The sequence below is a fragment of the Condylura cristata genome, unplaced genomic scaffold, assembly GCF_000260355.1.
Source record: "Condylura cristata isolate star-nosed mole 26May11 unplaced genomic scaffold, ConCri1.0 scaffold00017, whole genome shotgun sequence".
Classification (NCBI taxonomy): domain Eukaryota; kingdom Metazoa; phylum Chordata; class Mammalia; order Eulipotyphla; family Talpidae; genus Condylura; species Condylura cristata.
Window position 1 is genome coordinate 26,973,735 of NW_004567118.1, and position 23,935 is coordinate 26,997,669.

At 38.3% G+C, this 23,935-nt stretch overlaps 2 protein-coding genes across 2 annotated transcripts in view; both read left to right on the forward strand.

Moving 5' to 3' along the window:
- Nucleotides 1-2,126, forward strand: part of LOC101636679 (myosin-1) — a 27,187-nt gene extending 25,061 nt beyond the window's left edge. The window contains exon 39 of the mRNA XM_004685082.2: nucleotides 1,898-2,126. Within this exon, the coding sequence (XP_004685139.1) occupies nucleotides 1,898-2,050 (153 nt within the window). The 3' untranslated portion in view covers nucleotides 2,051-2,126. The remainder of the gene's footprint in view (nucleotides 1-1,897) is intronic.
- A 13,511-nt stretch (nucleotides 2,127-15,637) lies between these two features.
- The window catches only part of LOC101636916 (myosin-4), a 21,164-nt gene continuing 12,866 nt past the window's right edge, over nucleotides 15,638-23,935 (forward strand). Inside the window, exons 1-13 of the mRNA XM_004685083.2 lie at nucleotides 15,638-15,841; nucleotides 15,926-16,069; nucleotides 16,398-16,554; nucleotides 17,291-17,318; nucleotides 17,410-17,524; nucleotides 17,932-18,024; nucleotides 18,176-18,239; nucleotides 18,386-18,484; nucleotides 18,604-18,707; nucleotides 20,780-20,918; nucleotides 21,781-21,899; nucleotides 22,001-22,150; nucleotides 22,249-22,419. Coding sequence (XP_004685140.1) covers nucleotides 15,638-15,841; nucleotides 15,926-16,069; nucleotides 16,398-16,554; nucleotides 17,291-17,318; nucleotides 17,410-17,524; nucleotides 17,932-18,024; nucleotides 18,176-18,239; nucleotides 18,386-18,484; nucleotides 18,604-18,707; nucleotides 20,780-20,918; nucleotides 21,781-21,899; nucleotides 22,001-22,150; nucleotides 22,249-22,419 — 1,587 coding nt within the window. The remainder of the gene's footprint in view (nucleotides 15,842-15,925; nucleotides 16,070-16,397; nucleotides 16,555-17,290; nucleotides 17,319-17,409; nucleotides 17,525-17,931; nucleotides 18,025-18,175; nucleotides 18,240-18,385; nucleotides 18,485-18,603; nucleotides 18,708-20,779; nucleotides 20,919-21,780; nucleotides 21,900-22,000; nucleotides 22,151-22,248; nucleotides 22,420-23,935) is intronic.

Genomic DNA, 23,935 nt, shown 5'->3' on the forward strand with positions numbered 1-23,935 from the left:
TTTTTAAAAAAAGATTTATTTATTTATGCATACAGAACTGGGGTACAGGCCAGAGGTGCAGGGGTGGTGAGAGGCTTCACCAGAGACAGAGACAGTGGGGAGCAGTACAGGTGGATCGATGAAGAACACTGCTGATGGGAGCAGTGGGTGGGCCAGGAGAGGTCTGTCGCACCATGTGGATCATCTCTAGGGCCGGGGATCAAACTCACACTGAAGTGGCTGAGGCCAGCCTGCAATGCTGCATAGCAATCCATTGCACCACCAAGGAGGGCTACCATGATTTATATTTTTTAAAAGAATATTGTAGGCCCTCCCTGGTGGTGCAATGGGTTAGGAAGTAGCACTGCAAGCTAGCTACAGCCTTCAGTGTGAGTTCAATCCCTGGCCCCAGAGGTGTCCCACATGGCGTGGCAGACCTCTTTTGACTTGCCTGCTGCTCCCCTCAGCAGGGTACCTTGGTGATCTGCCTGTTATGACCCCACTCCTTCTCTGGTGAAGCCTCTCACCACCCCTGCACCTCTGGTCTGTATCCAAGTTCTGTATGCATAAATAAATATACATTAAAAAAAGAAGAAGAATATTGTGCTACTATGTGGGAAATGAAGACATCTTTGGAGACCGGTACATGGAGACATCTTTGGATGCTTCTCAGGTGGTTCTATGGCTTGAATTAGGGAGGCCGAGGAGGAGGTAGAAGTAGAGCGATGCAAGATTTATTTTAGTGGTAGAAACTACAAGACATGCTAATAGGCTGCATTTGGGAGGTGAGAAAAAGGAAATCAAGGATAACTCATCTGGCTAGTGACTTGAACAACTAGGGAGATGGTATAAGGCATACTAAAATGGTGAACAAATGAAGGAACAGATTTTCAGGGCATGAAGAAAACAGAAAATGTGTTTTGGAAACATTGGTTGAAATACCATTTGTACATAAGGAAAGGTATCAAGTGAATAGTTAAACATTATTTCTGGAATTCAGAGTGTCTCAGTTATGTTCAAGCCACTGTATCCTTGGCACTCCGCCTTGATGGACGTGCCTTAGTGAAATAGTAAAATGTTGACTTCCTAAGTATGGAAGTATGGATATATATAAACTAAATATCACACATGAATTCTTCTGTTCATTTATTTTACCCCTGGCATCTGAGTTCTAAAATCTAAGGCAGACAGACATAGACAGAATAACCTACTAGTCTCATCTGTAAAAGAAAGAGCTGAGATCCCCCCCCACTATATTATTTAGTGATTCTGTTTTATTAATGATCTAAATTTGAATGCAATATTTTAGATGGTTCTTAACAAGTCTTTTAAAAAAGTGATTACTAGAGACCAAAACCAATATAGACCTTAACAAATTCATTGCTATATATTCAAACATAATCAGAGATCACAGATTATTTCTAGAAATAAACTATTTTAGGAAGCAATCAACTTGTTTAATTTTGAAACTATACCCAGTGAGAATAATTTATATTCATATGATAATGATTTATAGTTAAGGCTCTCACTATATTATAAAATATGTTGCATATGTGTAAATATGCAACATATTAGGTCTGGTTCTCTTACCAAATTCTGTGCAAACAATAAAAAAAAGGTAAGATGGGGTGTTCAGAAGCTGGTATATTTTGTAGTAGCTCTAAAAGGTTTTGATGATATAAAGGAAAATTTTTAGAATATCTTGGAAACAACTATCACCTGTCCCTACTTGTTATCCATGAATTCAAGAAGAATGAGAAGAGTTATTAAGATAAAATTCAAGAGCATTCTTTCAGGATTTTTTTTAACAAAAAGGTTTAGTAGAGATATTTTTAAGTAAAAATAAATTCATTGGCCTAAGAAACTAAGAATCCTGGACTTTTCCCCTTCACACATGCATTTTCCCATTCATTCTCAGGAGGAACAATCCAATGTCAACCTTGCCAAATTCCGCAAGATCCAGCACGAGCTGGAGGAGGCCGAGGAGCGGGCTGACATTGCTGAGTCCCAGGTCAACAAGCTGCGGGTGAAGAGCCGGGAGGTTCACACGAAAATCATAAGTGAAGAGTAATTCATCCAAATGTTGAAAAGTGACCAAAGAAATGCACAAAATGTGAACATCTTTGTCACTCTGTTTTGTACCTATGCTTTTTGCAGATAAAAAATTTATTTGCAAAGACCTTGTCTCTTTTTCTCCTTACTATGTCTATCCTTTTATGCATCAAGCAAGAAACAAAGAAACAAAACTGAACACTTTGCTTATACCTTATAGAGAAGGAATTAGTCATCAAGAAAAAACCTCGATGGGAACAATCAGACCAGTGAGTGCCCAGACCATCCGTGTTCCTTGGGATGTAGGCAAAGCCCAGGGGCTTTCATTTCTATTTAAATAAAATTTCTCAAAAGGCTATTCCCCAAATCACTCCAATCTGGCTTTTGCACTCTCTACTCTACTAAATGGGTCTCACTATGATCCTCGGTGACTTCTTCATTGCTAAATAAAGTGGACACTTCTCAACCCTTAAATAGTTTTGCATTCCATGTACATTATGAACCTGATAATGATCTCTTCTTGAAAATGATGTTTTCCCTTGGTTTCTGAAACTCTGGCCTGCCCTGGTTTTTCCCACAAACCTGGCTCCCCAGTCTCTCTTCCTCACTCCTTCATCAACTCATCCTCCTCAGCCTGACTGACAAATGTTTTTGTCAACTCAATGTGATGGGCTCCAACTTTTCATCTTAGGCCCCATTTGTCTCACTTTACATTTTATTTCTGAGTGATCCCCATGCCTTGGCTTTTATTTCCACCAATGACCCATGAATTCAAATTTATATTCCAATTTTTGTTCTTGCTTCCAAGTTTCAGATTTGCCATGTTTACTGTTTAATAATAGTCTCTTCAGACTATTTACTAATAGTCTCTTCAGACTCAACACAGGCGCATTAATTCAAGGCCATCATCTTCTCTCCATAAGTCCCTCTTTTATTCTTATACTCTGTTCTTTACCATAGTGGATGAACATGGAGGAACACAGTAATTATACAGTTGCTCAAGTTAAACACTTTAGAATTGATCTTGAAATCTACCTGTCCTTTACTCTCCCATTGTCAATCAATTTTTTTTTATTATTCCTAAATTATGACTATCAATTTTTCTGTCTCCTTCCCCAACCAAAATGCCATTATCTGTTGTCTGGCCTTCCACACCTATTCTTCCTTTCCAAGCCTAAATCATTCTGGAAGAAAATAAACTACAGACAGAGAGATCTTTTTAAAAATAATCATCTGATCACATCTTCACTAGCTTAAAGTGATGGCTTTCCTCTTAGATAAAGGCCAGCAGGATGGTGAAGGAATATGGGTGAGTTGGTGGTGGGTACAGTATGGTGGTAATACCTGATGGGGGTACCCCAATATTACTTTAGTTAAAAAAATCAATTAAAAATAACATTTAGGGCCCTCCCTGATGGCGCAACGGGTTAAAGCACGGCACTAAGAAGTAAAGCCACTTCAGCATAAGTTCGATCCCCGCCTGCCTGGGAGGTGACCCACAGACCTCTTCTGATCCGCCTGCTGCTCCCTTCAGCAGTGTACTTTGTCGATCTGCCTGTTCTGCTCCCCACTCTGTCTCTGGTGAATCCTCTCACCACACCTGCACCTCTGGCCGGTACCCCAGTTCTGTATGAACAAATAAATGCACCTTTAAAAAATAAATAAATAAAATTTACAAAAGGTTGTCTTTCCCACTCATTAAAACATAAGCTCCAAGAGTGTAGGTTTGGGTCTAACTTGTTCTCTCTGCCTCCCTCCACTTGGCTATGTCCATGTGCCTTAAATAGAATACTCGTTCCACGATTATATTTTGAAAACATGAATGAATGATTCTATACCACTGAATTTGTTGCCTGCATGCCCTCTGACTGTTCCTTTTGGCAGATGATTACTCATCCTTCCAGTCTCAGCTTGAATATTACTGCCATTAATGCCTTTTTTAGAAGTCAAAACAGCCACTCTTACATGTTCTATATAGACTTCAATGTTCCTTATATCTTAGTATCATTGTTGTATTCCTCTGTTGACTCTGATGTTAATACTCCTTCTTTGTCTACATAAGGCCACCCCACTAATCTTTCCAGGTCATCAGCTCCAAGAAGCCTTCCCTAGTAGGAAAGGGAATCTTTCTAGAGCAATTACTTAATACTTTCTGTTCAGTTATTGCTTCCTGTCTTATCTCTCCCATTGACTTATTCCATCCTGCATTATCCCTTAGGTTCAGTTATTGCATTCTCTCTGTGTGCTGTACAATTATTATATCTTGTCTTAACGCTCCTGTCCAACTATTGCATCCTTTCTTAACTCTCCTGCACATTTATTGAATCTTACCTCTCAGGTTCACTTATTGCATCCAGTCTTATCTTTACTGTTCAGTTATTCCACCCTGTCCTATCTTCCTCTTTCAGTTATTGCATCCTGTCTTATCTTTCTTCCTCATTTATTTAATCCTCTCCATTTATTTTTACTCCCTGTATTATCTTGCCTCCTCATGTATTTTGCCTAATCTAATCTCTGCAATACAGTTACTCCCTCCTGACATTTCATGTTCACTTTTTGCATCCTGTTTTCTTTCTCCTTCCTGCTCTCATTTTCTTTCTCTCCCTTGTTCTTTTCTCTCTCCCTCTCTTATTTATTATATTTTTATCTCTCCTTCTAATTTATTGGACACTTCCTTATCACTCCTCTACAATTATTGAAGCAGCTTTTATATATATATATATATATATATATATAAGATTTATTTATTTGTGCATACAAAACTGGGGTACAGGCCAGAGGCTCAGAGGTCTGCCACGCCATGTGGTCACCTCTGGGGCAGGCCGGAATCGAACTCATGAAGAAGCGGCTTTAGATTCTCAGTGCTGTGCTTTAACCCGCTGCGCCACCAGGGAGGGACTGAAGCAGCTTTTGAAATTCCCATTCAGTTATTCTATTATCCCATCTTGTCTTTGCTGTTCAGTTATCCCCTTCTGTCTTTTATCTATCGCTCCCTCTACCTTATTACCTCCTTTATTATCTCTCCCCTGCAATTACTGAATCTTGTCTTGTTGCTACTATTCAATTTTCTAACCCACCTTATCTTTTACATGCAATTAGTGCATCCTCTCTTGATTCTGCTTCAGAAGAATTATTGCATTTTGTCTTATCTCTCCTGCTATTAAGGCAAGTCCAGATTTTGGATTACATTATTTTTTAAAGAAATATAGCTATATTTATTCACATTTTTGAATTTTCCCCAGTAACATACTTTTAAGAAAAGCCATGTTTTAAATCTTTCTTTTACTTTCAATACCTTCAAAGCCAATAGACAACTGTTCACATGATAAAATTTATTAAGGTCCAAAATATGCACAAATAATACAAGGAAATGAAAACATTTTTTTTCCCCAATCAACTGACTCATTTCTTAAGCTTATCTCTCACTGCCTCTTATGAATATGGTGTCCTCTCTTCCCACTTCTACTTCCAATTCTGTGGGAGATGTCAGCTGTCAACAGGGACAGCAAAGACTTCCTGATACGTCATGTTCACTTAAAGGTGTTTTCATGTAATACCCAGGCCAAAAAAAAAAAAATCCTAAAACATGACATTTATATATATGTAATATTATATATATACACACACACTATATATATAATAGTTTATTTTTACATCATTTTGTGCATTTTTCCATCTCATTTGCAATCCCCTTGGGCTTCCCATCACCAAATCACCCATGTGCCATCACCATAATCCAGTGCATTTCCCTCTCCCATTCTCCGCTCCCCCCCCACACACAAAATGTCTCTGGTATATAGCTATTCATCATTACCATAATTTCCTGGCCTGCTCTGTTATATTCCTGCTAAGAGAGAAACCATCTGGCATTTTTCCTTTTCTTTCTGGCTTTTTCACTAAACATGATCTTTTCCAGTTCCATCCATGTTGCTGTAAAAGACATGTGTTTTTTTTTTTTTTTGGTTGCTGAATATTCCATTGTGTATATGTACCACATCTTTTTTTTTTTTTTAAATGTGGGGTCTCTGCTGAATGATTTTTTTTTAAAGATTTATTTATTTGTACATACAGAACTGGGGTACAGGCCAGAGGCTTAGGGGCGGTGAGAGGCTTCACCAGAGACAGAGTGGGGAATAGAACAGGCAGATCGACGAAGTACACTGCTGAGGGGAGCAGCGGGCAGGTCAGGAGAGGTCTGCCATGCCATGTGGCCACCTCTGGGGCAGGCGGGAATCGAACTCATGTGGAAGTGGGTTTAGATTCTCTGTGCTGTGCTTTAACCCACTGCGCCACCAGGGAGGGCCTGTACCACATCTTTTTAATCCAGTCAACTACTTTTGGGCATTTGGGCTGTTTCCATGTCTTTCCAATTGTGAATAAAGCAGCAATAAACATGAGGGTATAGGCATCTTTTTGAATCAGTGTTTTTGTGTCTTTTGGGTAGATACCTAGGAGTGGGATTGCTGGGTCATAGGGAAGCTCCATATTTAGCAATTTGAGGAACCTCCAAACAGTTTTCCATAGTGTTTGTACTAGTTTGCATTCCCACCAGCAGTGCAGGAGAATTTCTTTTTCTCCAAATCCTTGCAAACATTTGTTGTTGCTAGTTGTTTGAAGATTGCTATTCTCACTGGGGTGAGGTGGTATCTCACTGTGGTTTTTAATTTGCATCTCCCTCATTACAAGTGATGTTGAACATTTTTTCATATGCTTGTTGGCCATCTGCATTTCCTCTTTGGAGAAGTGTCTTTTTAGCTCTTCTGCCCATTTTTTGATGGGGTTGTTTATTTTTGTTGAGTAAAACATGACATTTAATGACATAAATGTACTCCTTCTGGAGTTGGATGTGCAAGTGCTGCTTAATGGCAACTAAGAAGAGAGATTTTAAGATTTAAATGAAAATTAAGCTTGTCCACTGATTTATTTTCATTATCAGTACACACAAAATTAATTTTTGAATATTAATGTTTCATGAATAGTGGAGGCAGAGTATAATTTCACATATCTTAGAGTAGAAATGTCAAGATAATAATTAGAGAAGGTAAGCCATACAAAAAATGCTAATCCCTGAGAATCAAAGAGGCTCTAAAAATGTAACAACAGCATAACTGAAAAAAGGTGAATGCCTCTGTCTCCCAATTCTTTTACCAAGCAGATTTGCTTTCCAATGAATCCATGTGCCTCTGAATTAACTAGAATATCTAGCAGCTGCCGCTCCATTCACTATTTAAGAAAAGGAAAGGTGTAGACAGCTAGAAACGGAAAGTGGTAAGTGAAGAAAGTGGTTACATGAGTAGAGACCAATGATAGATGGGTAGGCAACCAAGATAGAATTTCTGAAAAGCATTTTCAAGGATTTACTAAGATCCTGTTTCACAGAAAATGTATGTCTACATATCTCTACTTTTTTAACATCATGTACTTTCCATTGCGCGTCACGGGGTAGTTTGTTTATAGCACCCTGGTTTTGAATATGCTGCTTCTGTGGGTAAGTATTACAGCATATTCAACAGCAGGATACTGTAATACCACATGAGGTTCTCCTAAATGCTTTGCACAGAATGTAAGCAATTTTATAGGAATCACTCTTATATATTATTCTGTAGTCTTTTACTTCTGGCATAGTTTCTACTGTGTCAGTAAAATCATTAGATAAATATAGAATTTTCAAGATAAGAGGGACATCAGAGGCTGTATAGCTAGTGGCTAGGCAACAGTCTCTGTGGTAACTCTGTCTGAGCTGAGTCTTGCCTCTATGGTAAACCAGATATGTGCTCCTGGACAGTTCACTTAATCAGACTGTGGCTCAATGCCTTTTTCAGTATGTGGCAATAACATTTTCTACTGTTCAGGTTTATATGAGGATAACATGGAACACTATTCTATTAAAGACTTAGAATGTACACATTTCATATCAGACTTTCAAAATATGGATCTACTGTATTCTCACTAATTTCTCCAAAATTTTCCCTACCTAGAATGTTCTTCAGATTTTTGCATTGATAATTCTTTCTCAGTGTTCAAATCACAGTTTGATGAAGCCTTCCCCTGTTTGCCATATTAAATGTCGGCCCCGACCACATTAATATCTACTTCATTATCACTCTCATATATACTTCCCTTAGCATATCAGATTAAATAAGAAAGTCTTCTTTAACTTTTTTTTTATTATTTTATTGTCTTTACTATCCCCTCCCATTAAAGTGTCTATTACATAAGAATAGGGACTTTTTAAATTGTTGTATGCCTACCAATAGAATGAATGAACACTAACATGAAAAGAAGCTCAAAATATATTATGATAAGCAATGAGAGGAAAAGTTAAAACCATCAGTATAATATATATATATATATATAATTAATATAAATAGAGATATCTCATACATGTATGTAGAGATACATTTGTATATAGAGAAAATAACTCCTGGGGAGTAGTAGTTTGAGATACTTGAGCATATGGTCACCATCAGCCTTGTCATTATCCATTTCTGCACCTTCACAAAAATCTCAATGTCAAGTATCCTAGTCTCTGTACAAATTACCAAGTCACATAAAAAAAAAAGTATTAAGCTGAATAAGCCTATATCTATTAGAGACACTAAATCAATAATTAATAACTTCCAAAAACAGAAAGCACCACATCCAGATTATTTCTCTGGGGAGTTCTGTCAATCATTCAAAAAGAAATTATTTCAATTACCCACACTTTTTTCCAAGAAAACAAAAGCAAAGAGACCAGTTAGACCATGACACCAAACTCAGATAAGGATTTTACAAGAAAGGAAAACTGTAGACCAATGTCATTCATGAACATAGATGTAAAAACTCCAAATACTAGCAAATCAGATTCAAGAATATATAAAAATAATTATACATTACAATAAGTGGGATTTACTCTGATCGACCTCTACCCAATACCTCCTCTTCTTCTACCTCACCTACTCCAGATATCTAACCCCCGCTACTCTTTGACATCATGGAGACCTCCTGTCAATGACCCCATCACTTTTTCTGATGTTCTGCTATATCCTTACATTACCACTTTCTTCCTTATCAAGCTTACAATTCATGGTCTAGATTTTTTCACTTGGAAAAAATCTTAACTCCTCTGACACTCTCTTCTTATACTTCACATGCCCAGCATATCTCTTCTTAGAAGAGAGACAGCTATTTACCTTTTCTGTGGTTCTGTTGCATATTGTAGTAATTAAAGTTGCTGGAGAAAAAAATCTGTTAATTTTTTCTCACTTTAACATCATGATTCTGATGAAATTCTTCTGGGTAAGTCTAAGATCCTTCTCACTCTCCAAGAGGCAATACTGCATGTCTCTCATATACTTATTACATCTTCTCTACTGCCTTACTCACAGCCTCCTACTTCATGGGGAAAATAGAATCAGATAAATAGGAACTCCTTCCTCTTCCCATCATCAAATCTACTAACTAACCTGCACAGGCCCTCATTTTCAGCCTTCATTTCTAACACAGAGTCTGAAGCTTCCACTTGGCCTCTGGACGCTGGTACCTCCCACAATTATCCCCTCCTTCTCTTGTATCATCAATTTGTTTTAACTCTACAGACTCCTTCTCATCATCATAAATCAGTTCAGTCCTTTCTTCCAATAAATCTTCCCTCAACCCCATGTCTGCCTCCTTTCTCAATCAAATCTTTTTATCTCTAACCTCTATAATGAGTCATAAAACTTGTCCCTAGTGGTTGAGTGATCCCTTGGACTTTGAGTTGTCAAAGTTTCAAGATACTTAAAACAGGGATGTCCCTTCCAGATTCCAAATCCATGATTCCCAGAATCCATGAGCAAAATAAAATGGTTATCTTAAGCCATAATGTTTGGGTAATTTGTTGTTCAGTGAAAGTAGCTGGAACGTGGTTCAAGACACTATTATATTCCATATAAATTGATGCAAAGAGCTGCTGCTTTCCCCTGGCCTCCCCTTACTATGTACAGTCTCCACTCAACACAGGGTGGTTGTTTTGAGTGGTTCTTTTGAATTGTCCGTCAAACTACATTGTTTCTTTTCCTAAAATTCTTCTCTGGCTCTCATCAGATTAAAAACCAAAGTCTTTACATCATCCCACAAGGTTAATATTAACTGAACCTCCTTTCCTTATCTCCTGTTCCTTTCCTACTTACCCATTTTGCTCCTGCTAAAGGCTTCCTTACTGCTCCCTGCACATTTTAGCTGTTCTCTTGCCTCAGGATCTTTGAATTTCCTGTTACCTGTCTGAAATACTCTTCTTATAATAACTATATTGCTTGCTTCTTCATCTTATTATAGATGCTTTCTTAAACCACCCACTTTGGTGCAATGCTTTATCATTCTTTTCAGTACTTAGAACCATCTGGCATGCAACATACTGACTTGCTTACTTGTTTGTATCTGTTCATCCCCATATTTGAAATTGTCACAAGGGCATAGATGGACTTTGCCAGTATGGAAGTAACTGTGACTGATACATAGAAAACATTCAACAATTTGTATTTAATAGACAGTGAATACATGATTATAGAAATATGCTGTAATGAGAATTCTGCGAAATATGATAACTGATAGACTTAAAAATAAATATACAATTTCTTTGCAGGAATGATAACCCACAGGAGTCCCAGAGAAATTAAAAGAAGATTTTTAAAAATCTGACATGTTAATTTCAGGGTTTTTATTGAAACTAAGACATGAGTGTCTTTACCGTAATTTCAATCTTTATTTTTTGAACAAAATTTGTATAAGAAAAACACATAAACAACAAAATTAGCCTTGTTCATTGGCATTTCCTAACCAGCCAGCTATTTCCCACCCTTCACTGCCATTTGATCCCTGGGGGTATTTAGGGCAGTCAATATGCCATTGTGACCATCGCTTCTGACAAATGTCTGCTTCTGTGGCACCTGGTGACACAGTTCTAAGCATCTACATATATAAATGTAATGTATGAATTAAATTAGATTAGATATAATTTCCACTTGGTATAATAATCTATAAGTATTACATCTATAGATTACTTACATAACCTGATGTGACTCGAACAACTCTTTAAAGAAAAGGGAATATTAGGTTTTCACCAAATTTATATTTTTAGTTTAGCAGATAAAGAAGTGGCAAGATCACAGAAATCTATAAATTTCCAAATCCGTAAGGTTAAGGGAGGTGTGGGGTATGCTAGAAACTTTTATCCAAACTGCCTGAGTATATAGCATCCAAAATCATTTCCTTAATTTAGATTAAAGCCCTCCTTCCCACCTGTATCTAATCAGGAAGAAGTATACAAACACCGGAAGGCTTGGTATTAATTTCCTGTATTTCTACTTAGACAGTCCTTAGACAAGCAAATATATGAGCAAATCTCTCCCTCATTCAACACTGCTGCTCTTCTCTCTCACCCAAACTCTGCAAGTTTCTCTGACCCACACCTAGCGGTCCATGTCAGTCTGAACTAGTGTATCATTTTTGTTTTAGCGTTGATTCAAATGATCAGTCTATCTGCAATTGGTCATATTTCTTACTTTTCAGCGGAGTCCTCATTAACTAGAGGTCTGTATAACTCAGTTTCTGTGCCTTGGTGTTAGCCATAGTTTTTCTTTTCTATTTCAGTTCCCAAAGTAGTACTTGTGTTTATTATGTCCATAATTTAGATATAATTGAAAATGAGGCAAAAATAAATGAGTTGTAGAAAATATTAAATTAGAGAAAAATCAGAAGACATTTCTTCTTTCTGGCTTACAATCTAATAATAAGAGTTTGGGTAAGTCACCACATGTCTGTGAATCATTTCCACAGAGATTTTTTATAAGCCTGACCACCTATTCCACAGTATCAAAATAAACAAAGAAGTGAAAAGGGCCAATCTATTAAAATGCTAAAGAGAAATTGTGCATCAACTGGATGCAAAAAACAGCGATCAATTTATAAGTTAAGTTAAGCTAACAAATGATAGGCGAAAATATCACATCAGATATTAAGGACACACTGAGAGTAGATAGATTTCCTGTCATATCCAGCAACAGCTGGGTAAAACCACCAAAACCCAGTTTACAAGTATGATGGCCATATGTGATGACCGACTCATCTCAGTTTACAAGGAGAGTACTGTGGATACTCTGTCTTTCCTCCCACTTTAAATAAAAACATGTAGCACCCACCTCTTTAGAGCTCCAGCTAGTCATGAGGATTTGCTCATGAACTGGGCATGCATATTTGTGCCTCCTTCCATTAGGCAGGGGGAACATGCAAAGACCATCACACAGCACCTTTTTGTCCCCTCAGAGAAAATATGTGAGCTGGAGTCCATGGCAAGCCCTCCAGAAAAGGAACAGAAGTGATTACATCTACTCTAAATCTCTTACGAATCCACCACTGGTCCATCATCACTGCCTAATTTGAGAATTCACTATCATCTTCATGTTTAGATTTTCAGACTTTAAAAGAATCTATCGCCAGTGTTTATAAAATCCAGATCAGGGCTAGGAATTTTCTGCCAAATCACCATCACTCCCTGTTCCTAATCACAGCATCAGATTTTAAATTCATCTCAGCTACTTAATGGTTCTGAGCGTTAACAAATCAATTAGTCCTAAACTCCTCAGTCAGGCTCATTCCGTAGGACCAATTTTATAGGCAGAGAGTAAGTAGGAACCTGGCTTTGAATTCCGTGATGAATGATGCAACGGCAAAGCTGGAAAAACAGCCTTAGAAGCTCTGAATCCCCATCCCCTATCAAATGCCTACAAAGAACCCTAGATCATCCTGCGTCAAATTATTTATAGGTGACAAGAAATATTTCTAATTATATCCATTCACAGCCACAGTCAGTGAATATTGTGCAAAGAGATTGCCAAAAAAGGTTTTGCCAAGTAGGTTCCCAGCTAGGACAGCTGAGGTGGCTGCTGTGTTTGCAGAATGGTCTCTATAAAAGTGGAGTTGAGATGCCTCTGTCCTGTCCTTCCTCAAAATTCTTTAAGGTATGTATGTGTGGAACAACCTTGGCTAGTTTTACATTCCTGATGATAATGATTACTCACTTGAAGGAGATGGCTACTGCTTCCCAACTTTTAATTTTCTATCCAACATTCCTAAGGATGACATTGTACACTAGTATTTTGTGATTAAACAGAAAAAAAAGAATCTGCATTCTCTTGTTTGTTTTTTCTTTCAACAGTAGTTGTCTGCTTTGAGCCTGCTACCTTCTTCATCTGATAACACAAGAGGTAAGAGTAATTTATTGTTACACTCTAAAGAGAAAATCGATCTCTATATGGCTGTCTTAGAGAACTACCATTTTATCTCCTAGTTTAGTAATGGGAATGGGATACAAATAGGATAAAAATGGTTTCTTATACAATTTTGACTTTCAGACCATTTAACCAAACAAAATTTCCCAACTCATCTTTTCCATGTTGATAAAACTTCCGAAAGACTGCATTGACCACAAATAACATTTATTGTGAATTACTACCCCAATCAAACCAATAAGAACCTACTGAAGAGCTCAAATGATAAAATCAACAAGGCACTGATCTGGAAGTCAAAATTTCTAGGTACTGTTCTAAGCTTTTCACTGACTTTGGGTGCTTGGGTCAAGCCAGCTGGCTTTTAAGTACCCTGAAATGCAAAGTGTTAGTGTGGAATTATCACCAAACCTGAACTTAGGCAAACAGGGCACATATCCCAGCACCACCTCTCACATCTCTGTGACACTAAATGACCCTTCACCTTTCCAGACATTAGTTTATTCATCGGTAAAATGAGGAGGTTGTATTCCAGTTGACTGAAGATTTCTCCCACTCTTGTCATCTATGATCTAAATCAGTGGTTTCTAAGTACTCTCCCAGAGAAATAAAACATTTAATGAAATTTTCACCAATGTCATGATGGGACCTGTAGTTTTGGTATTATGTTAGGAATATATATATAATAATGACTACCTATTGTACATTTACTCATTATTTTAAACAAGCTTATACTTAATACAGCAACTATATTCATTTAGAAAAAAAAAACCCAGAAAACATTGTGTAGAAATGTTGCTTGTTCAAATGAGGCAACTCACTGTAGGTTCAAGGACCACCTCCCCCACCCCCTCACCCCCAATGATTCTGAGGATTCTTGGGCTCTTGTGGTGCACAAATTGGGAAACCACTAATCTCAGACAGTAGATGAGAATATATCCTTATGTGTTCTGTAGATAAACTGCATTATAATAATCTCTACATGGTAGTATGTTGTTAGTTCAAAATTGCCTGATGACAACCAAACATGGAAATGACAACAACAAAATAATAGGATAACATTTTTCCTTTGAAGAAAAAAACCAACAGTACATGCTCTAATATTTGTTACTTGAAAATATGTCTAATTGTCACTATATTAAAAGAGACTTGTTTAGGTGTGAACTGAGCTGATTTCAGAGACAGGGTGTGGCAAATGCCATGTCAAGAGCAGTAGCTTAATGCTGATGACAAAAGACCAAGAGTCTGTGTGGAAAACAGGGGAAAGGATGAGGCAGTTGTTGCCATTGTTGTTGACAACCAAGACACAGCTGTGAACAAACCAGTCCTTCTTCCACTTGACAGAGGTCAGTTTCTCAACACTGGTCACTCATCATGTCCTTGTCACCAGGGCAAGGACTTACATTTTTGTTTTCTCATAATTAATTTGTGAGTGGGAAAATTTTTTAAATTCATTTTAGCTTGAAACTTTTATGCTGGCTATCTATTTCAGAAGAGATATTTAGCAGGCTGATTTTTTAAAAAGATGGAGTGAACTATGTATTTAAAATAATAAGGAAATATAAACAACCAATATGCTGAAATCAAGGGACACACAAAAAACAATAGACCATGAACATGCAATCACTATTAGTTAAAACTTGGACTACTGTTTTTCCCCTAGAAACCTTTAAAGTTATATTTTGTTTTGATAATATTGCACACAATTTAAGAACTGATAGAAAAGACTTAAAATGACTTAATTTTTACTGAGGACAAGATTACTTGCTAGATTTTCAACTTTTGTTGTAACTTACTTTTCCTTTTAATTTACCTAACACGTCAGGAGTTTACTTGTGCATGTTGTGTTTTCAATCTAAATACTTTCTGAAAAGAAAGATCTACTCTCTTAAATGGGTTCATTTAGATTATAACACCATGGGAAACAGTAATTTTCCATTTGTACCACTGAATTGTCAACAACAAAAAACAATCAAAAAAAGAAAGAAAGGAAGGAAGAAAAAAGAAGTGAAAAAGAAAAGATACTGAACACTCTTGAGGCATCAAATATATTGCTGACTGGTGAATCAGTTCTTCCATACTTCTCAACTAAGGGTCGCATATAGAAGAGGGGAGGGAGGCATAAAATATCACAAAAATTAAGAACCATTACAAGACTTTCCAGCCCACAATCTATCTCTAAGCATCTGTACATATTACACAGGCATGATCCCCAAAAGGGGGCAAGGAAATAAGCATGGCCAATGGACCCATAATATGAAATCAACAGGACAATGTTCATTTACTCCTGAGTCACCGCAGGTGCTGTTTCTTCCCTCTAGGTATCCCTGGCCCTGTGCTGCCATCAATAGCCAGCAGCCATGAGTTCCGACGCTGAGATGGCTGCTTTTGGGGAGGCTGCTCCTTACCTCCGAAAGTCTGAAAAGGAGCGAATAGAGGCCCAGAATAAGCCCTTTGATGCCAAGAACTCTGTCTTTGTGGTGGATGCTAAGGAATCTTATGTGAAAAGTACAGTTCAGAGCAGGGAGTCAGGGAAGGTGACAGTGAAGACGGAAGCTGGAGCTGTAAGTACACAAGAAAAGGAGGGAAGGCAAGGTTGATCTTTTCCTATAATGGAGTCAATACCACTGGCTCTTTCTTTTCTTAAGACTGTCACAGTTAAGGAGGACCAAGTCTTCTCCATGAACCCTCCCAAATACGACAAGATCGAGGACATGGCCATGATGACCCACCTGCACGAGCCCGCTGTGCTGTACAACCTCAAAGAGCGCTACGCAGCCTGGATGATCTACGTGAGCGACCCCCGTGACACTGTTTTTCACTAACTCCAGGCACTGTAGTAGGGAAAGCAAATTAAAACTTCAGTTTCAGATTTGGCTATTATGTTACCTTTTGACTAACCATGCGGTTGGAGTCATACGCCTTGATGCATTTAAAAATGTGCATGTGGAAGGCGGTCTACTTAAAGCTGAATTCATTGGAAAACTGAAATATTTTTTGCGGCAGTCGTGTTAGAAGAAAGCAGCAAGTGGATGAATCCTAAGCCTCATTACTTAGGACCCTCCTGACTTGCAGATCATGAGGTGACTGCTGATTGAGCAACTATGTCATTTCCTGCAGACCTACTCGGGCCTCTTCTGTGTCACCGTCAACCCCTACAAGTGGCTGCCGGTCTACAACCCCGAGGTGGTGGCCGCCTACAGAGGCAAGAAGCGCCAGGAGGCTCCGCCCCACATCTTCTCCATCTCTGACAATGCCTATCAGTTCATGCTGACGGGTGAGTCATAACTATAATTTCTGTCACCATTTTTGAAATATTTGTGTACTGTCACAGAATATATAAGGACAGTATTTTGAGAATAAAATGTTGACCAAGAAAAACATAATATTTTCATAATATAATTACTAGGATAATATAATACTGTCATAGTAATACTAATACTTTCAAAGCTGGGGGAATGTATTTAAACTGAAGTAGACCAGATCCAAAAATAGGAAATTTCTCTTAGATTTCTATGCCAAAATCATAGTTAATGAATGCTAATTCCAGCTCAAAATTAACCAAACTTAGACATTAACTCTGCAGTCTAGTTATAGCTAAGATATCATCTCTCCTAAAAAGCAAGCTTTGAACTTTCATAATGACAAGTTCTCACAATTACTACAGAAACTTTGGATTGGATATTAACAACATGAATGGATTCTGACTATGAATCAGGTGACTAAATGAGACCTCAGATTATTTCTGACATTGATAGATTGCTCCTATGGAAAGTACAGTGAAATAATACATTGCATATTCTAGCACATAAAGGTGATGGGAATCATGCACACAGTTTAATTATACATCTTTTGTTACTTAATTTAAAAGAACCTTGCGAGAAAAAACAAATTACCAACTGATGCAATTCATTTTTCTTTTGCAAGAGTTTTAAAGATAATTTTTAATTAGGTATTTTGTTAATCTAGTATGAAGTATTTTTCTAACATTGTCTTCTATTTCTCTTTCACAGATCGTGAGAACCAGTCAATCCTGATTACGTATGTAGATTTCATGCCGTTCTTTCTGTTTAGTTTCCTAATGGTCACTAAAGTTTGGATTTTGACTTTTTCTTTTATTTGAACTTGATAGTGGAGAATCTGGTGCAGGGAAGACTGTGAACACCAAACGTGTCATCCAGTACTTTGCAACAATTGCAGTTACTGGAGAGAAGAAGAAGGATGAAGCTCCTTCAGGCAAAATGCAGGTGGGCATAATATTCACTTGAGGATGGAAGGGATAAGACTTTTAAAATTTTTGGTCAAGTACTTCAGTGCTACAGCAACCAACTGCACATAATGCCAGAGTTTGGAAAATAACTCTTGGAAAATTTGTTGAGAATGAAATGTATTGGCAGGTTCAATAGGCAAAAGTTATCACAACCATTTACTAGAAGGAAAAATTGGCCCTGAGGCTATAGAAATCAATGCCGTATCACCGAACTACCCTCTTCCTCCAATGTATCCTCATTCACACTCACTTTAGAAGCTTTCCCCAAAACAAGATCCTATGAAGCAGGTGGGGAAGGAGAAGAGATAAATGGAAAGTTATTTTAGCAGATTGAAACTCATCTTTTCTAGGGCTTCCTTATCTATCTTATTCATTTCTCTTAAGGGGACACTTGAAGATCAAATCATCAGCGCCAACCCCCTACTGGAGGCCTTTGGCAACGCCAAGACTGTGAGGAATGACAACTCCTCCCGCTTTGTAAGTTTCCTGGTTTTTCTTTTCATATGAGGACTAATACTGACATTTATTACATGTGGGATCAATATCCTTCTCATCTGTTTGACCCATAGCTAGAGCTACAGTGTCTGCCTTTCAGTGTGTACATTGAATCCTCCTTTGCCTTTTTAAGGGTAAATTCATCAGGATCCATTTTGGTGCCACAGGCAAACTAGCTTCTGCTGATATTGAAACATGTGAGTTCTTAAATATTAGTGATTGAAAATTTTTTCTTTGAAGGTTTATATTGAAAATATTACTTATTTATGTTGTGTGAACTTCTCAAATATTTAATATTTCACTGTGGCCTTTTCTTTTAAATATGTTTAATCTTATTTGCTAGATCTGCTAGAGAAGTCCCGGGTTACTTTCCAGCTAAAGGCTGAAAGAAGCTACCACATATTTTACCAAATCATGTCTAATAAGAAACCAGAGCTTATTGGTAAGAATTATCTTTGATTTGTTTCTACTGAGGAAGAATAAAAACCCTTCCATGAAGTCCCTCTGAAATGTTTTTGATGACCCAGTAACATGGCCTATTTGTTCTTTTCCATGTGACAGAAATGCTTCTGATCACCACCAATCCTTATGACTTTGCCTTTGTCAGTCAAGGTGAAATCACAGTGCCCAGCATTGATGATCAGGAAGAGCTGATGGCCACAGATGTAAGTAATAAGTACAAAACAGGAGAAAGCACATACACCACTTACCTCCATTTGAGGTGAAAGCTTAGCAAAAAGACTGTAAATGGCCAATACTGCTTTCCAGGCTCTCTTACCCTGGAATAAAATTATAGGACATTTCAGTGCCACCACCACACCTTGCTTCCCTCAGCTCGCAAGCACACACATAGGAAATTTTAAAAGTCCGTAATAACTGATAGGTCCTTACCACTCCTGGCTAGCTGTCTCCTTGTTTTTTCTTATACTCGAATAGTGATGTATCTTTCTGTTTTATGCCAGAGCCTTCCTCCAAGTATCAGGGAAAGAGCTCCAATATTTTTACATCTCTTCATAATAGAATATGAAATTCCCATAGTTCCTTCACAGTAAAATGTAAATGCAAACTGTGTGTGACTGTACCTCTGTGGGCTAACAGTCTTAACTCTACCCATGTAGCACTAGGAGAAAGGGATCATCTATCTCAGAAAACTCTCACAGGGACTTTGTGAGCTTTAACATTTATTTTTAAAACTATACATTCTCTACTCTTCCTCTTTTTTTTTCTTTAAAGATTATTACCCTTTGACTTACTTTCTTTACACATATATTTACATATATACTTAATGTTTTTCCTTGAATTTTTGAATAGTAGTCAGTCTCCTTAAGAATGAGCCTTATTTTAATACCAGTAGGACTATTCAGATATACCCAAAAGAGGATTAAAAGTTGCTTTCACAAATAATCTTTCTTTCAAAATATTATCTTGAAGATATCTACAAACTATTTATTTATTTTTAATGAGGCAACTCTATCACGCCCTTCAGGCGTATGTTACTTCACCCACACACACCCACCACCAAGGTGCCCATCAATTATTTGTCTTTATATAATAAATACCAGCTTTTATTCTTTATAAGTTATGATAGTCCCGTTTTCAAAAAAGATATGGAGTTGAGAAATACAGTCATGAGTCCTGTAACAATGTATTCATTGTTAACTGGGTATTTGACAATGGTCCTGGCAGGCTATATACCATGCAGCCTCTGTGGGCAGTAGGCTGCACCTCTAGATTTGTGTACTTATACTCTTAGACTGCTGGATAACCACAAAATCACCTAATGACGCATTTCTCAGAAGTACTCCCTTTGGTAAGCAATGCAGGACTCTAGCCCCCAGGGCCAGAGGTTAAAATAATCCAGTGGTCTTGCTCCAGGAGTTCGGTAATAATATCTAGGTTCTGTACAAATGTTGAGCTGAAGCTAAAAACTAATCATCTGGGCAAGAATCTTAGGAGACAAGAGTGATAAACAAACATATTTTCTTCTACCCTCTCTGAGGCCTGCCTCCATGATAAAAGCTGTTTCAAAAACTAGCATGGCAACTGGAGGGTAATAAAAATCTAATAGAGAAAAAGACAAAAACATTTCAATAAAGGAAAAATGTTCTTTGCATAAGAATTTCTTCCTCTAATGGGCAGGTGCAGTTCACAGCCAGACATCTCAGGTAAGCTGGCTGAGACCCGATATCAGAGGGGCATGTGGAGAAAAACTTGAGGACATTACTCTTCTTCTCATACACTCTTCTCAACCACAAATTCCGTGCCATTAGGGTGCAATGGTAGCTAAGACTACATATTAAGTTAGAAGCAATTTTGGAGAAACAGCAGAGATTTGTGAGATGGTAGTGATACCAGGCTAATGTGGAGAAATGGAAAAGCACCAGCTGTGGTATCAACAGTCATGGCTTAATCTCAACTGTGTGAGTGCAATCAAGACACACACACTTTACTGTCCATGGACTCTCTGATGAGACTGCTACAAACCTGCTGGTGTTGCTATGTGGATCAAAGTGGGAGAGAATATGAGCCCCTTTTTCAAAAAGCAAAGTACTAGTCAAAAGCAGGCAAAGCACAGAAAGGAAAAAGTGGGAGACAGACGTGGGATCCTGAGGGAGGAAAAAGTAGGGGACAGACTCGGGATCCTGAGGGAGGAAAAAGTGGAGGACAGACTCAGGATCCTGAGGGAGGCTGCTGTGGTGATAACTGTGTGGCAATTCACACTCAACTCTTTCCCCAGAGTGCTGTGGACATCCTGGGTTTCAGCTCTGATGAAAAGGTGGCCATCTATAAGCTCACGGGGGCTGTCATGCACTACGGGAACATGAAATTCAAGCAAAAACAAAGGGAGGAGCAAGCGGAGCCGGATGGCACTGAAGGTATATTGCTGTTGGTTGATCTGTCAGCTGACAGAAAAGGCACCATCAGCACCTCAGAGGCAGAGCCTTCCTTCTGACTGCTCTGACCTAACTGATGATGGGGGGTGGGGTGGGGTACACAGGAACGAAGTGACACAGCGCTGATGTGATTGAGCAGTTGTGTGTGGATACGGTTTCTGCCCATTCTGTTCTTCGCTGTCTTTTTGTAAGCTAGTTTTTACTATATGGTTAAGACCATTTCTTATTCCAGTGACTAATTTGTGTGTCCACACGCACTGGGGGGTGGGGATGGGGAAACTGGTATAAGTCTTCCTGTTATTACTTTTCTAGGTGAGAATTACTCAAATTACTTATACTTGTGGTTTATTTTCACTATATATGTGTGTGTGTGTGTGTGCTTGCAGAACTGGGGTACAGGTCAGAGATGTGGTGGGTGAGAAGATTCACCAGAGACAGAGTGGGGAGCAGAATAGGCAGATTGATGAAGTTCACTGCTGAGGGCTACAGCAGGCGGGTCAGGAGAGGTCTGCCACGCATGTGGGTCAGCTCCCTGGCTGGGGATCGAACTCATGCTGCAGTGGCTGCAGATAGCTTCATAATGCAGTGCTTTAACCCATTGCGCCACCAGCGAGAGCCCCTATTTTTGCTATTTTTTAAATGTCACACAGATCATCTATTCCCCAAGTACCAGATTATCTTCCCCAAAAGGCTAGAGTTAGTCTTTTTAAAGAAATATGTACACATGACTAGGTTTTGTCACAAGTGTATATGTTACTCTTTGAGCAAAACTTTTCCCTGTTACCATCATTCACACCTGAAATTGTGCAAGTTGTTCATGATCTCACCATTCTTGTGCTTGTAGTTGCTGACAAGGCTGCCTACTTGACAAGTCTGAATTCTGCTGACCTGCTCAAAGCCCTCTGCTACCCCAGGGTCAAGGTTGGCAATGAGTATGTCACCAAAGGCCAGACTGTACAGCAGGTAAACATGACTGAGAAAACCCTGATCTATTTAAATCATTGGAGAATAAGGGTCTGTCAATGTTATCGATTAAAAAACCAAAACTACCTCTGTGTTTAAAGGTGTACAACTCGGTGGGTGCTCTGGCCAAAGCCATCTATGAGAAGATGTTCCTGTGGATGGTCACCCGCATCAACCAGCAGCTGGACACCAAGCAGCCCAGGCAGTACTTCATCGGTGTCTTAGACATCGCTGGTTTTGAGATCTTCGATGTGAGTGGTTTGGAAAATGCCAGCTTTGTGTGTGCTTTGCCGAATCCCCAAGGGGTTTTTCAAACTCACCCAAAACCTTTGCTATTTGAAACACCCAGTTCAACAGCCTGGAGCAGCTGTGCATCAACTTTACCAATGAGAAACTGCAACAGTTTTTCAACCACCACATGTTCGTGCTGGAGCAGGAGGAGTACAAGAAGGAAGGCATCGAGTGGGAGTTCATCGACTTCGGGATGGACCTGGCTGCCTGCATCGAGCTCATTGAGAAGGTTAGTATAGCTTATGAACTTATTAAAAAATATATAAGAAAATTGCCCACGTCCCTCTGCTTAACTGTTATGGCAATTCTCAGAGAATAAGCAGTGGTGTCTTATGACAGATGTGTAGTCTGATGAGCTGTGAGGTATGTCACAAATGACCTGCTATTAAAAAATAATTTATAGAAAAATGAGTACTCCTCACACACAAAAATATATAAACACATGGATTCCAATTTATCCCTTCAATAAATTCATTTTTCCTCATTTTTATTCTTCCATGATTTCAAGCATGTAAGTACAGCTAGTTCTCTGACTGATGTAACCAGTAACGGCAAACACATGATGGTATATTGTGCACATATCTCCCTATGTGGATATGTGCACATACTACCAAGAGGATATGTCAAGATATTGGAAGGTTGGTTATTTAATTGTTGTAGTCATTGAGACTAGAATGGTCACTGACAAAACACCAAGCCTTTCTTGACCTTACCTGGAAATTGAGCCCTGAATTTCCCATTATCAAGGAGGGAGAGCACTAGTTATGCCAGCAGTTATTAGACACTCGCAAAAGCATATCAGAAACTCACCAGTACCTTATGATACCTATAAAGCATGTGCTTACATCTGAAACTACAAGGAGTGGGAAGGACAATGTAAATGCAACTGCTTCAATACTTGTATTTAAATTCGTAAAAATATAAAAGATGAGGGCCTAAGAGCAGACCAGGTGTGCCTGACTTGGGTCAAAGGTATTTTAATTTGGTGATACATTATCCCAACTGCTCATGAAAACTATGTTGTCCTCATGAAAAACATTTGCTTTCTGCTCTATTATTTCACTTTCTGAAACATCGAAATAACTTTGGAGAGACAACATGTGACTGAAGTGAAATCATCACTGTTGAATTTTCTATCAGACTTTCATATCAGATTTGCCACTGAAAGAGTCAATATGCTTATAAAGCAAAACCAAATCATCATCAATTAACTCCACAGTTGCAGGAAACCTAGCATACAGTACAAAGAGTTTTAATGATACAAAATACGATGCACTTTTCTCTTAGGAGTGGGTCATTTCAGTCATTAGCCACAATTTCTCTTCTCTTCATACTTTCATCATGTCTAGACTTTCTTACATTGTCAGTAGGAAAGTGTTTAGAAACACACATTTATGCAATAAAGAATTCTGTTTTGGAATTTAATTGTATATGCTAAACATAAAGTTCGTCAAAGGGCACAAGTGGGCTTCTTATTTCTAAACTGAATCTTTCCAGTAAAGATATACCCCAGTGACCTTGGTGTATGATGGTTTCATATTTCAGTCATAGAATGAAAACAACAGAGTAGGGCCATGTCCACTGAACTTCTTATTATTCCAAGTCTTCTGAAATGTTCTCTTGGACGACTGTTTTTTCAGGTTTCCACCAAATAGATCAACTATGTAAAAATATGGAGCATGTTTTTCAGAAAGACTCATTATCATCCCTTTTGCCTTCCAGCCTATGGGCATCTTCTCCATCCT